At 34.0% G+C, this 13,730-nt stretch overlaps 2 protein-coding genes across 4 annotated transcripts; both read right to left on the reverse strand.

The window, feature by feature from the left end:
* Positions 1-681: 681 nt before the first annotated feature.
* Positions 682-4,416, reverse strand: LOC139862748 (uncharacterized). Of its 3 annotated transcripts, none has more exons than XR_011764271.1 (8): positions 4,192-4,416; positions 4,072-4,103; positions 3,342-3,439; positions 3,159-3,241; positions 2,959-3,036; positions 2,799-2,897; positions 2,314-2,626; positions 682-948 (listed from the first exon to the last, which is right to left on the reverse strand). XR_011764271.1 is itself a non-coding variant. In XM_071851375.1 (7 exons), the coding sequence occupies exons 1-7, from the start codon at positions 4,273-4,275 to the stop codon at positions 2,375-2,377; spliced, it is 726 nt and encodes a 241-aa protein (XP_071707476.1). In that variant the 5' UTR covers positions 4,276-4,416; the 3' UTR covers positions 2,151-2,374. The 3 variants fall into 3 exon arrangements, 1 of the variants encoding a protein (XP_071707476.1); XR_011764270.1 differs by lacking the exon at positions 682-948 and adding an exon at positions 1,976-2,140; XM_071851375.1 differs by lacking the exon at positions 682-948 and having other exon boundaries at positions 2,151-2,626.
* A 2,986-nt stretch (positions 4,417-7,402) lies between these two features.
* Positions 7,403-10,014, reverse strand: LOC139861824 (probable fructokinase-7). Its single transcript, XM_071850347.1, has 7 exons — positions 9,886-10,014; positions 9,205-9,380; positions 8,897-9,109; positions 8,623-8,820; positions 8,200-8,340; positions 7,959-8,075; positions 7,403-7,827 (listed from the first exon to the last, which is right to left on the reverse strand). The coding sequence occupies exons 1-7, from the start codon at positions 9,905-9,907 to the stop codon at positions 7,696-7,698; spliced, it is 999 nt and encodes a 332-aa protein (XP_071706448.1). The 5' UTR covers positions 9,908-10,014; the 3' UTR covers positions 7,403-7,695.
* Between the last annotated feature and the right edge of the window lie 3,716 nt (positions 10,015-13,730).

Consider the following 13,730-nt stretch of genomic DNA (forward strand, 5'->3'; position numbering starts at 1 on the left):
AATCAGAGTTCAACACATATCTATACAATATATATTACGGAGTATTAATTTATTTTTTCCTCAAAACTTTCAATCAAATTTTACAACATCACCAAAATCTCTCCACTCAAATTTTAACACTAAAATTTAGCACACAATTATTTACATTCACTCGATGACATTGTCACATCACCCAAAAAGTACTTTATTTACCATCACGTCACAGTCAGGGTTATTTGTGATCTTAGTGATGGAGATGAAATGTTGACGTGACACTCAAGTGTCAATTAATGATTGATGAAACTTATGTCATGAATGTTCGGAAGTCTAAACACATGGTGTAAATAAATAAGGTACACAATTTTGAATTGTGTACATATCACTTTCCAAATAAATAACGTACATAAATTTTTACCAATGTCCCACGTACCAATTACTGCATGAAATTTTAAAGTCACGAAATATAAATACTTCATGAGAGGTCTTGTATGCATTTACCGGGAGTTACAAGCACACTGTCGATTCAGTATTCCCCAATTTGAACACAAAACACTGCCAGTACCACATATTTCACTATTTAGATTCAAAAATTATTTACTGCTTGAAAGACAATAATCACACAACCACCATAAATTGCATTTACCATACTTCCAGTATCTGTTCCATTACTGATATTTTACTAATTATCTGGTGGTGACATAATGTAAAAGGCAGGATATGTAAATGAGTCTGAAAAGATGAAAGTGTAATGAAGGATGGATTATGAATTTTGGTGGAATATTAATTGCTGGATATACAGAAACTGACTAGTGTACAATGTACATGTTGGTCTAAAAGGTGTTACATGGTCACTGGTTTTTGCAATTGCAGGAAAGGTATCTAGTCCACACACAAACAGTGATCGTTGTACAATCGCATAGTTTAATGTTTGCGATATTGGATGAAACATGTAGTCAGATGATGATGTAGCTGAGAAAACACAAGAAAATAAATAACTTTATTCAATCATGGTACATAAAAATAGACTAACATGTGAGAAAAAACAACAGAGATCAAGTGAAAACTATAGGTAAGATTTTACTCTATGGAAAACAATCCTTAGTGAAAGTAAATTGTTCCCTAGTAAACAATAAAATAGAATATTGATTACATTGTGTGTGTTTAAAGAAGATTCAAAAATAAGCAGACATCATTAAACTGTGTTTCTTATCCAATATACTCATGTGGCAATATATGGTACCCTGATGGCATTAAACAACCTGTTCCTACACTGAAAGACCTATCGATGGTAAAATCTAGCGAGAGAAAATTCAAATTCACTTGTAAATAGAGGTTAATTTGGGCTAGAATTTTGAAGCGCTAAACGAGTAAGGTCAGAAAATTAACTAAGAGGCAAACTAGTCAAACGGGTAGACCATGTCGCACAGAGCCAATGATGTATCAAGTGTTTAAACGACCTTTAAGTATTTGTCTATCGTAAAAAAAAAGGATTTGACTAACTTATGCCCTAAGGATCATCAGAAACACTCAAAGTATCCTAGTAAAGTTAATAGATTAACTTAAAACTATGTAGGTTTCCTTTAATAATTCTATATTTATTTATTATTAAATTTTGAATACTTATAACTTATAGGATATAACCTTATAAGTTATAACCTTAAGATCATTAGCCAAATTCTTTAACTTATTACTGTCGATCAGCGGGTCAAAGTCTGAAGCAAATTTAGGGTTGTAATTGTCGCGATTAATTGAATTTAGGGTTACTTTTAAACGATTCTGCCTAAACCGAGCTTACATGTCGGTCAACGGGTCAAAGTCTGGATTATTCTGTTTAAGTCTTGATATGATTAAAAATCAATTAGAGCAGGGTTTAATTTCAATTATACTTATTTTAATTTCGTTTGATTTTGATTTCGGTTTCTAGACAATTATGTTCATGTTTAAGGTTCTATTTTATATTTACACATAATATAGAAATTTATTAGTATTCAAATGATAAAAAAAAAAAAGTCCAATCCAATTAACCCCCAATTACCCACCGAATTTCCGATTAATAACTACAAAGTCCCGGGTGATAACTCCCCGCCTAGCCTATTTTACAAACCTTGCCGATAGATAGTAGTAAATGGCAGAATAACAATTGATGGATAAGAATTAAATCCTGTAAAAAAAATAGAAATGATCTTTTACAATCTAACAACAACAAAATTCAAAATCTAAAAAAACAAGCATCTACCTTGCATCCTTAACTACATATAAACTTCATAGATTGTAGGAACAACATGTCACATTTGATGGCAATTTACCAACTGAAATATAGACTAAGCTATATACCTGGCAGAAACAGAAGAATGTAATATGTGAAGCTGATTTGAGAAATTCAATATTAGGTCAATTAGTCAAACCCAGCACCAGTCCAACTAGATCCTCTCTTAGGTACTGCTCCAATTCCTTTACCTCTCACTTGCGTTGCATTTTTCTTTTTTCCGCTTCCATCCACATGTCCAGCTGTCCTTTGACTATTTTGACTTTCCACACCACTCTGATTCGAAACAACCTTAGTTGATTCAGCAGGTGGTTCTGTCGTACTAGAAACTGATACCTCAGTCTTTGTTGTAGCTAATGCAGGTCCCATTGGACTCCCAACCTACAGAAAAATTAAAACAAATTATTAGGACTTCAATAGTATGTGTAAACAATGCGATTATTTTGATCGAGTATGCAAGTGTAAGAGTGTTCCTACCATCATTTCGGTAAACAGACAACAACCTTAAACTTAGTAACGTAAAGAAAAAAAATTGAAAGAAAAGAAGACTTACGACTTCTGTATATACAGATGATCTTCTTGGATTCAAAGCCTCTAGTCGCCTTTTTAGTTCCTCTAGTCGCGCAAACTGAGAGCTACTGCTCTCTTGGACCTGTAAAATATAAGTGAGTATGCAGGACGAGTTACATTGCTGTGAATAAATAGTTAAGTACCAAATTATTCAAATCTTCGCATAGTTTCTGCTTGAGTGCTTCTTCGTCCTTCACAGCTTTCGATGCAGCTTCCCAAGCCTGCGCCACAAATCGAAATGTTTATTAAACCATTTATAATTATTATCTATGCAAAAACAATACATGTATACGAATATGACAAGAAAATAAAGTGAACATATATGAATTAAAATACGCCATACTTTCTTAGCTTCTTCTTCCTTCAACTTAGCAAAACGAATCCTCTCTGTTGACAATTCGATTTTCTTCCTCATATGCTCAAGTGCTTCAAAAGATGTAAATGTAGATCAGAATAAAATCAATACTTGGAGCCATATATATACATCCAATATAATAACTGTGGTAAAACCATATAATGCACCAACCGGCTTTCTTTGGGCCTGCAGTGAGTTTCATCTCCATATTAAGATTTGAAAGCTCCCGTTCAACATCACGAATTTTGGAATAATTCTCGTCAATATATCTGAAAGGTGTACACATTAACTAACTAACTAACTCAAAGTGTATATGCTATGATCAAGTTAAACGGCAACTGATAAAAGTGTTTTGTAACATGAATAGTTGGAATCAATACAGGTAGGGTAATGGTCTAATTCATCTAGCAAACATATCGAATATTTCATATATAGACATTTCAAGTTCTCATTTAAAGAATTCAAGTAACATAGGTAAGTAACTAATAGCTTCTCAATGTACTCGAACTATGGATCAAATGATCTTCATCTACATTATGAAATGAAGCCAGTAATGATCATCTAATTCAATTTGTTTTCGTTGTTATAGCTGAAGATACACGATTAAGAAGATCACGAATATGAAATTATCAATTGTACACTCAGCGCTTCAATCTTAACTTCACAATACACAAATTAACACGTATAGAAAACCTACTCCATAAATACCTAACCTGAAATTCGGTATATCAGTTACAAATACTTACAATCAATATTTCAATATATATATATATATATATATATATATATATATATATATATATATATATCAATCAATTACTATTCAAAGTTTATAACGAGAAATGCAATTGAGTAAAATAAGTAAATCGAAATTGATAAGTAGAATGTAGAATAAACGTACTTTCTCAATTGATTTTGCTCTTCTTCGATCATCTGATAACAAGAACACGTCCATTTGTCAATTAATTTGGATAATATTAAACATAATTGAATTGATTAAGATTAAAATAGAAGCACGCACCCGCTCAGTGTGGGCGATCACCGGTGATTCGCGAACGAGACCGTCAGGTCCCATTTCCGTCACCAATGAAGGATCAATTGACATCCTTAAATATTATTTGTAAATTTCTCCGTTTGATTTGACGGATCTATCGATTGATAAAGGAATCTGGATTGGTGATTACTTCAGGAAGATTAACAAATTATATGAAGAAAGAAATGGTTTAGTGGAATTAAGGAGGATAAATCTGGGGGAACTAGTAATGCACGTGGAAAGGGGCACGATGATACTATACTTGCTTGCTTGTTTAATTTTTTTTTTTTTAAAAAAAAAAAAAAAAAAAAAAATTTCTTAAAGTCAAAATTCGCGTAAAAATGTTTAAATACATAATCAATCACTCAATCACAACTCTTCTTTTATATATCTTCTTTTTCTATCTTCTACGTTATTAGTTTCTTTATTGTGAGTGAATATTTTTTGTAAAAAATATAAGAGTAATAAAGCATTTCTCTAGAATTAAATATTCCAAATTATTTCACTAGAGTTCCAAATTCATTAACTTTATTTTCTATCGTAAAACCGGTATTTCAAGTTTTCAACCTAATTCTATTGTATTTACTTTCTACTTGTTCATGCATATTTTTTCCAAAGAAATACCTACACACGAACAACAATGCGAAAGAGTTTTTTTAGGCGTTAACGTCGTTGATCTCCGGTCCGGTTACCGTGAATAACCCGTACCCGATATGATGATCTCGGGAGGGTGGCCAACGAATTGCCTGCCGGTTGATAGTCAGACCCTATCGACGGCAAAGGGAGAAAAACCCTACAAGACCCGTAGGTAAAAACCCTAGTGTTGCGATCGTGAAGACGATCGTGGAGAAGATCCGGCAAGAACTGCCGTATGCGTTGCGGACTTGCGGTGGTGGAGGAGCTGCGGTGTGATCGAATGACCGTATGAGGTGTCTTTGATATAGGAAGAAAACCCTATATTTATAGGGGAAAGACTAGGGTTAAGGGAAAATTAGGGTTTATAGCTTATGGGCCAAGCGTAAATACAACCCTAATGGACCATACCCGATCAAGTCCCCCCAGTTCGGTATGATATCTTTTGTTAAGTATCGTATCGAATTCTCCATTGCAATACAGTAAGAACAAAACAAGTGTGCGCAATAGCTACACGAGAGATACGCGGACAGCCTGCGGAAAACCAATTCCGCGTTAAGCTGCGCAAAAGTTGCGCGGATATCTGTGCGGAAAACCAATTCCGTTTGAAGCTACGCGAGGTCGCAGCACGAAAGCTACGCGGAAAACCAATGCCGCATGTGTGTGCGTGAAAGACAGTAGCTGCGCATATTGTTTTCTAAAAACCGCATACAAATAAACAATTCAACAAAATAAAAAACAAACTTTCTCAAACCGAACGCGTAAGTAGGAGTACGAGATATTATCTAGAGACCTGTTCTCAAAGTTATGTCGTTGAGATCTACCAAAAGCTTGAGATCTATTTAAATATTTAATTGTTCCTTTCCTCGTAACAATTCTACGGAGGTTAATAGATATAGATACTCTCTATCAAATGAAACAATTAATTATAAAATAAGTTGTAAAGCACATGTAGTCACGTGTAGTTACTGTGATCATCCTTTAATTAATTACGCTTGTGAAAAGGTACCATCGATATCGAGAATTGATAAAGAAAATCACAAAACTTACGTACATGAGCAAGATCTACTTTGCCGATAAAAACTTTGAGAATATTTGACGGGCCCCACGGTGGGCTCCAATTGTTCATGCATATTTTTTTCAAGGAAAAACCTACACACGAACAACAATGCGAAAGGGTTTTTTTACGCGTCAACGTCGTTGATCTCCAGTCCGGTTACCGTGAATAACCCGTACCCGAGATGATGATCTCGGGAGGGTGGCCAACGAATTGCCCGCCGGTCGATAGTCGGACCCTATCGACGGCAAAGGGAGAAAAACCCTACAAGACCCGTAGGTAAAAACCCTAGTGTTGCGATCGTGAAGACGATCGTGGAGAAGATCCGGCGAGAACTGCAGTATGCGTTGCGGACTTGCGGTGGTGGAGGAGCTGCGGTGTGATCGAATGACCGTATGAGGTGTATTTGATATAGGGAGAGAACCCTATATTTATAGGGGAAAGACTAGGGTTAAGGGAAAATTAGGGTTTATAGCTTATGGGCCAAGCGTAAATACAACCCTAATGGACCATACCCGATCACTACTATAACTATTTGTGCATTTTAACTCTCTAGTTATATCAGTCAACGCGAATGCGTATCAAGTCAAGACATCCGTACGGATCATATCCATAGGGATCAGAAGATATTCATAGGGATAAGAAAGACATCCACACGGATGTAAATACAACGGTACGGATTAAAGCCTAGATGAGTATATAAAGAGTTCAAGGCTTCATTATTAGGGTTGATAACACTCCATATACCCTAGCCCAATGCTCTCATCCAAATCAGTCCCAAAAACTCATTCAAGTCGAATAACGACTCTAGGCATCGATCTAATCCATCATTCATTGATCGGTTCGGCTAAATCGATACCCGAAAGTCAACGATTTGCTAGAAAACTCGACCCCAAGATCCAATTTGCTCCAACAACCAACTTAAAATCTAGGCGACCACCTGCTTTGATGTAGTCAGAGTCATTGCACATGTGATCATGAAAGGTGTATCTTTTTTATTATAAGATTCGAATAAAATTTTAGATATTTTTTCACTAGATGACACCTTTTAGTTTTAAAAATTATATTGCTTGCACATATATGTTTTTTTAAGTTTTCCCATTTAGAGGCGTATCGGGCACATGTACGAAGTGTGTAGTCAAACATGATCCACAATTTTATTCACATATATTTATCAGATCACAAAAAGTTTTGTTTATCGAACAATTTAACTCCACATGGACTTTTTTCATTATTGATATTTTTTTAAGTATTATATAACCTTTTATATGTATAAATGATTAAAGATTTAACGTTTATAAGGGTCTTTTTTGTTTAGAACAGGGCCTTTGAAAATAACGAGACGATCACGTTTTTGGAAAATGGAACACGAGAAGAAGAAGAAGAACAATGTTCAATCTCACGAAATACGAAGTATTAAAAGGTGAGATGTTGACAATCACTTATTTATTTTAAAGTTAAAAAAAGTCTGTATAAAATTCAGTATAATATTCAGAAACTTACAAGTAGAGAAACGTAATATGGATCAGCAAATCTAGCCCAAATGAAGCCCAAACACTTCATTGACAAACGGCCCATCTAAAATATTTATAAGTTTTAACTAGCAATTTCATTTTATGATTTTAAACATAACCGAGGAAAATAACATTCCTGCTACTAAATCTATAAAGGACTGAACTTATCATTCAGATCTACTCATGCCGACTACAAGGACCATTACAAGTACCACTATTTGTATAAAAACACAAAACATCATTGACACATAAAAACATGTTGCATTATTGCACCACCACAAAATTTACTCAGCCTTGTTGTTCCAATATTTTATGAACTTCCTCTCTTGTCGGCATAGCGGGAATCGCTCCTTTCTTGGTTACAGCAAGGGCCCCACATGCGTTCGCAAACATAAGAGCTTCTCTCAGCCGTTTCTCATCCTACACAATCACAGCTATTAGTTACAAATCGTAATCAAACAAATAAATCATTTTTTTAGAAAGGCAAAACAAGTAAATCATTAAAATTGAATTATTATTAAACGTAACAAAGGGTATCACGCGGTTATAACCTCATAAAGATGCGTATCAGAAGCCAAAAAGCTCAAAATCCCACTAACAAAAGCGTCTCCAGCACCCGTAGTGTCAATAGGCTTCACTTTCACACCACCAACTCTACCCTTAAATCGCTACAGAACGTTTAAACACATTTTTGATAGCTTAAAAAAAACGAGTCATGTGAGCTAGAAACGTTAAATTACACAAAAAAAAAAAAAAAAAAAAAAAAAAATCATTTTATACATCGGATCTTACCGTAGTATAATATCTACAACCTCGAGCTCCTTCACTAACAAGAAAAAGCTTAAGATTTGGATGAAAAAGCTTCTCCAACACCACATTATCATCATACGCATCATCACCACCGGTCAAAAATGTAATTTCCTCTTCACTTACCTTCAAAATGTTCATTGATGATTTACATAAACGGGTAAACAGATAAGGTTTTAACTGTTCAGGCTACCCATACCCATGGACCATACCTAGGGAACGAGAGATTTTACTCAGATGTACGCGACCTAATTAGAGTTCCTGTGGCCATTTCCGACCCTTTTCCCTGGCCACCCAATATGTACTACTGGTGAGATTTGAACCCGAGACCTCTTGTGAGGATATGGTTCTCTCATTGATCATTCATATACTTCAATTTTAATCATGACTTGTAATTAGTATTAGTACCTTAATCACATCTGCTTGGTCCCACACACTCATTATGCCCTCTCGAGCAGCATCTGCCGATTGCCATAACGGTAGTCTCAAATTCACATCATAAGAGACGATACTGCCCGCCTTTTTAGCTATAGCCATTGCAGCTAAATGTGCTGACTTACATGGTTCATGTATCAAAGTAATCGAACCAAAATGAAATATTTTCGCCTTCATTTGTCATACAACAACTAAACGTTAGACGAGGATCACCAAAAAGTACTAAAAACAACAACAATTTACAAACCTGTTTTATAAGATTCACATCAAGTTCTGATTCTTGAAGTAACATATCCGCACTAGGATTTCTAAAAAACAAAAACTCTCGTTCACCATCTGATTTTAAGCTAACGAAAGCTAATGCTGTTCTTGCTTTATGATCAAATCGCATGCCGCGGTTGTTGACTTTGTTTTCCTTTAAAATATCGGCCAACATGTACCCGAATTGGTCATCACCCACCTAAAAAGAAGTACAAGTTGCAAAGTAAATTTATAGTTATAGTTTGTAATATAAGTTGGGATTTATTTTATTTAGACCAATATAAATATATATACTTTGCCTATAAATGCTGAAGAACCTCCCAATCTCGATATACCGACAGCAACGTTAGCAGGAGCACCACCGGGTGCTTTCTCGAAAACGGGTGCTTTGGCAAGTGGTACTCCAGATACCGATGCCACAAAATCGATCAACATTTCGCCAAAACATACCGTAAGCGAATTCATTGCCTCTGTGGGTTTTTATTGTAAACAGATCACGTGTTAATTTCTTGAAATATAATCAAATTTTTCTAGGGTTCATTTAGGGCTAAATAACATTAATCAAGAAACCAGATACTGTTACTGTATGCAAGATGATCAATACTCTGTTTATATATAGAAAACCATCCCAGTTTTACTTTAACCCTTTGTCTAACCATAAATAGACGATCATATTAATATATTAATATTAATTATAATCATATCAAAAATCAAAATTATTAGATTAGTAACCAAAGGTCACCTTATCCACAAAAATTGGAACATGAAAAGATAAAAGGGAAATAATCAAACTAATACTAATTCAAATTCTAAACGAAAATTAATAGTTCAGTCTCCATAGCATACTTATGTAATCATATTTCATATTCATATTCATATTCATATTCATATTCATATTCATATTCATATTCATATCAAAATTAAAACTATGCATTGTAAAAAAATATATAAACATGAAAGAATCAAAGTGGAAACCTGAAGTTGGGGATTCTGCCATTTGGGTATCAACCTTCAACTAGTGAATGATGTGGAATCAGATTAAAATTAATTTAAAAGTGTTGATTATAGTAAAATAAAAAAAGGAGATGTAAAACCAAAGTTATTTTACCACTAAGCAAAACTATTCAAAAACGGTTGGAAAATGAAATTAAAGTCTGATGATGACGGTGATCAAGATGATTGTGACCGACTCCAGTACATGCAAATATTTTTTATTTTTTACAAAAATATTTTGATATTGCTATTTTTACAAAATACGGAGTATAAATCGTGGTTAATTTATTCATTAAGAGTAAAAAAAATAATATATTATGGCAATGACCAAAAATGTATTGCTAATCACTTCTAAACATAGATGAATCATGTTAATAAATACACATTTAACAACTTTAAAGTAGTCGTTAATTAGCTCCCTTTAATGTATTATACACGCTGGTTATTAATTATTTTTAAATGTGAATGTTATCAAAATTACAACCCATTGAAGCGTGTCAACAATAGTCGTTAGCAAAATTCAGATGATTATAGAGTAAAAAATCATTTTTTTACCTACTACCAAATTTTAGTATCATTTGGAGTCCAAACGAGACACGTCTCACCCTCGAAAACTAGAGTGTCAAGTGTCATGTCATTGACTAAGAATAAAGTAACTTCCAAAACAATTGGCCGAGCCTCAGATTTGGGCTTAAGGTTGGCAATTCTCATTCGAAAATTTGGGCCTACGGCTTAAGAAATTTGGCCATATTTATTACTCCATATTTATTTGAACGAATCATTGAATTATGATTTATGAAGGTTGTATTTTATTTTATGTACTAACATAGATAAAACATATGGCAAAATAGGGTTATGCTTTTGGGAATGATCTTATGGTTTCCATGCCTTCAATGTCATCTTAAAAAATGTTTAATGTAATTCACTGCCTCATTCTTATGTTCCTTCCAAAAAATTAAACTAGTACATAATTTAACCTTAAGTATAATTAGGAACCTTGAGTAATGAGTAATTGGGTCGACTTATTAATTTAAATAGTAAGAACTACGAACTTTGGATCATTACATGGCTTCTCATTCAACGCTCATTCACTCAACAAGGCGTTGAGTTACAACGTGTATCCATTAAGTATACCTGTACACAAGGTTGGAGAACTCGGATCTCGGGGAGATCTCGTTTGGACATTTTTGGGGAGATCTCGGCATCTCGAAAAAATCTAGGGGAGATCTCGGAGGTTTACTTACATTGACTTTTTAGTGTTTTTAGTATAAATTTACATACATAAATAAATATATGTATATTTATACACATTATTACGAGATTTTATAAAACAATCCGAGAAATGAGTGAGATAATCTGAGAAATTATGAGATCTTACAAAAAATCCGAGAAATGAACAAGAAAATTCGAGAATCGTGGCTTTGACCAAGTTTGACTCCGTTGACCGGAAAATCTCGGGATATGGATATCTCGTCTCGATTGCCTTTTAAAAATGAGATCTCGGTGAAGAATAAGGATATTTACAACACTGCCTGTACATAATAAGTTATGTTTTAATTTCTTAGTTAATCAACCATAATCGGTATATATATATATACCCTTTACCCACAAAAACAAAGCCGGTTCACTATCACGCATACGTGAAAGTGGAACGGTTGAGATGTGTAATTAATCTTGTACCTTGTCGTCACTTACTATTTTACTTATTCTCTTGGCATGTCTACATATATATGCTTATATCATACCGGTAAATACTAAATACCTTCTTTATGAATCAATTTTTGGTTCATATCTTCATCTTTACGAATTATGATTGAAAATAGTTAATTATAAATAGGATCGATAGCTCAAACATGTGTTACATATAATCTCAAGAGTCACTTAGTACTTTAAAATAAATTGGTAGCAGAGGCATTTCTTTGTAGACTTATATGCACACATTTGTATCTTCTCATATTCAACGTAGGACTTTGGTTTGCACACCAACAATTGTATGTATTCAGCTTAAATGACATCGGTTCTCTTTTCCTTTTCGTCCTGGCCTTGGTGGCAGGTAGATTTGTCTTCCCATGCATGTTAACATGATCATGAAAATTCACATTAAGATCTTGCGGATTTCTTAATAAAAATGAAGAAGGAATATCGTGATGATATACAAGATCACCTCTTTAATTTGCTTTAAGGTAAAGAATACTATCTAGATACATGCACCTCGATGTAATTAGAATTTTGTATTAAGGGCTTAATAAAGTGATTACGAGAATATGTGTGCTAGGGTTAGAATAGTATGATATGATTTGATGAGATCTTTAAGAAAATGTGCAGATGATTGATCAGATTTTAATAAACAAATCCAAAAAAATCCTCCAATGATTACTATAAGGAGTATCTTCATGTGCAAACAACTAAAAAATTATAAAGCATCAACCAATATCTAATAATTTTTTTCCTTTTAAGGATATGTTTAAATGCTCAATATTTAATATATAATTTAAATTTAACTTTAACTTTAAATTAATTAATCTACTTGTATTCACACTCAAAAGTGGAAGACATCGTACCTGGGGATGATCTTTGCAGGTATCATTTCGTTATTCATTTATTTATTCTATCGTCTCATTAATGGAGTATTAACCTAATATACATGGGTAATCATCAAGTAAATTCTCTAATACCTATCTTATACTCCGTATTTATTTCTTTCCATTATATTTGGATATTGATTATGAATGTAGTTTCTTTTTAACAAAATAAATATACTTGATTAAATAATGTCCTCAAGACGATGCTTTTTTTTACACTACTCCGTATATTATACCAATCGATCTGCTTACCTTTTTCAAGATGTAGACACGGAGAAAACACAGGGCCAAGAGATAAATAAGAAACATAACAACTAGGATTGAAAATTTGGAGTACAATGATGATTAAATATTGACTCAACGTTATCTACAATTGGACAACTACCGGCTGACATGAACCCATTCTGTCCGTCTGAAAGTATAAAGTATTCAGGGATCGCTAATTAAGAATCATTAAGATCATTTGTTTCGCCACTGTTTGCAAACACTCCATTATGTGGGACATACACTGAATTTATTCGTTTGACCGCTCCAACAACTATACTACTACAGAAAAGTAATGTCCTTTTTATTGAGCCGTTGGCTCCAATAACTCTTAACGGTTTTTTACTCTAAACAACCGAGATATTCAAGACATATGATATTGCTCAAATCCGACATGTTTATATTCGCAATGTCAGTCCTTATTTGGTTAGTTTCATGTTCATATTAAAGATTAAATTGTCTACATTTGTTGAAGATTGAAGATACGAGTTATAGAGTGGGTTTCGCAGTTTTGGTGCTTATATATGTGTATGTGTTTTGCGGCCAAATGTTACATAATCAGGTTCAACGCGGGTTCGGGAGCTTAAAGTCTGAAAACTAAGCAGCCAGAATGAGATTTCAGGACCTCGCAATCGCGAGGTCCTATGTGTATACTGTTTCACGTTCACTAAGTTGACATCGAGCATGATTTCCAGTCGCGTAATATGAAGATGTTGTTCGCCAAGAATGAGTTTTTACTGGCTCCCGATCGCGAGGAATTTGTGAAGGGCCATTTTGCGATCGCAAGGATGGGCCTGACATGACCTTTTATTTAAAAACCTAATTTTCACTTGTATCATTCATACTGTAGCCGTGAATTAGAGTTTGAAGGGGCGAAAATTAGTGATTTTTGAGGAATTCCAAGATCACTAAACGTCTCCAATCATTCCATTAGCAAAGCTTGATCCTATTAACATTGAAGATTCATCCTCATATTTGGTT

This window comes from Rutidosis leptorrhynchoides, chromosome 8, assembly GCF_046630445.1.
Source record: "Rutidosis leptorrhynchoides isolate AG116_Rl617_1_P2 chromosome 8, CSIRO_AGI_Rlap_v1, whole genome shotgun sequence".
In the NCBI taxonomy this organism is placed as follows: Eukaryota; Viridiplantae; Streptophyta; class Magnoliopsida; order Asterales; family Asteraceae; genus Rutidosis; species Rutidosis leptorrhynchoides.

Bases quoted from the DNA above. Each gene is read 5' to 3' on its own strand.
- LOC139861824 (XM_071850347.1), bottom strand. From the start codon at position 9,907: ATGGCAGAATCCCCAACTTCAG. The intron at 8,341-8,622 runs GTACTAATACTA...AACATTTTGAAG, and splicing joins ACCAAGCAGATGTGATTAAG to GTAAGTGAAGAGGAAATTAC. The intron at 8,076-8,199 runs GTAAGATCCGAT...AACGTTCTGTAG, and splicing joins GTTGTAGATATTATACTACG to CGATTTAAGGGTAGAGTTGG.
- LOC139862748 (XM_071851375.1), bottom strand. From the start codon at position 4,275: ATGTCAATTGATCCTTCATTGGTGACGGAAATGGGACCTGACGGTCTC. The intron at 3,242-3,341 runs GTTGGTGCATTA...CATCTTTTGAAG, and splicing joins TGCAGGCCCAAAGAAAGCCG to CACTTGAGCATATGAGGAAG. The intron at 3,037-3,158 runs GTATGGCGTATT...TTTGTGGCGCAG, and splicing joins AGGAAGAAGAAGCTAAGAAA to GCTTGGGAAGCTGCATCGAA.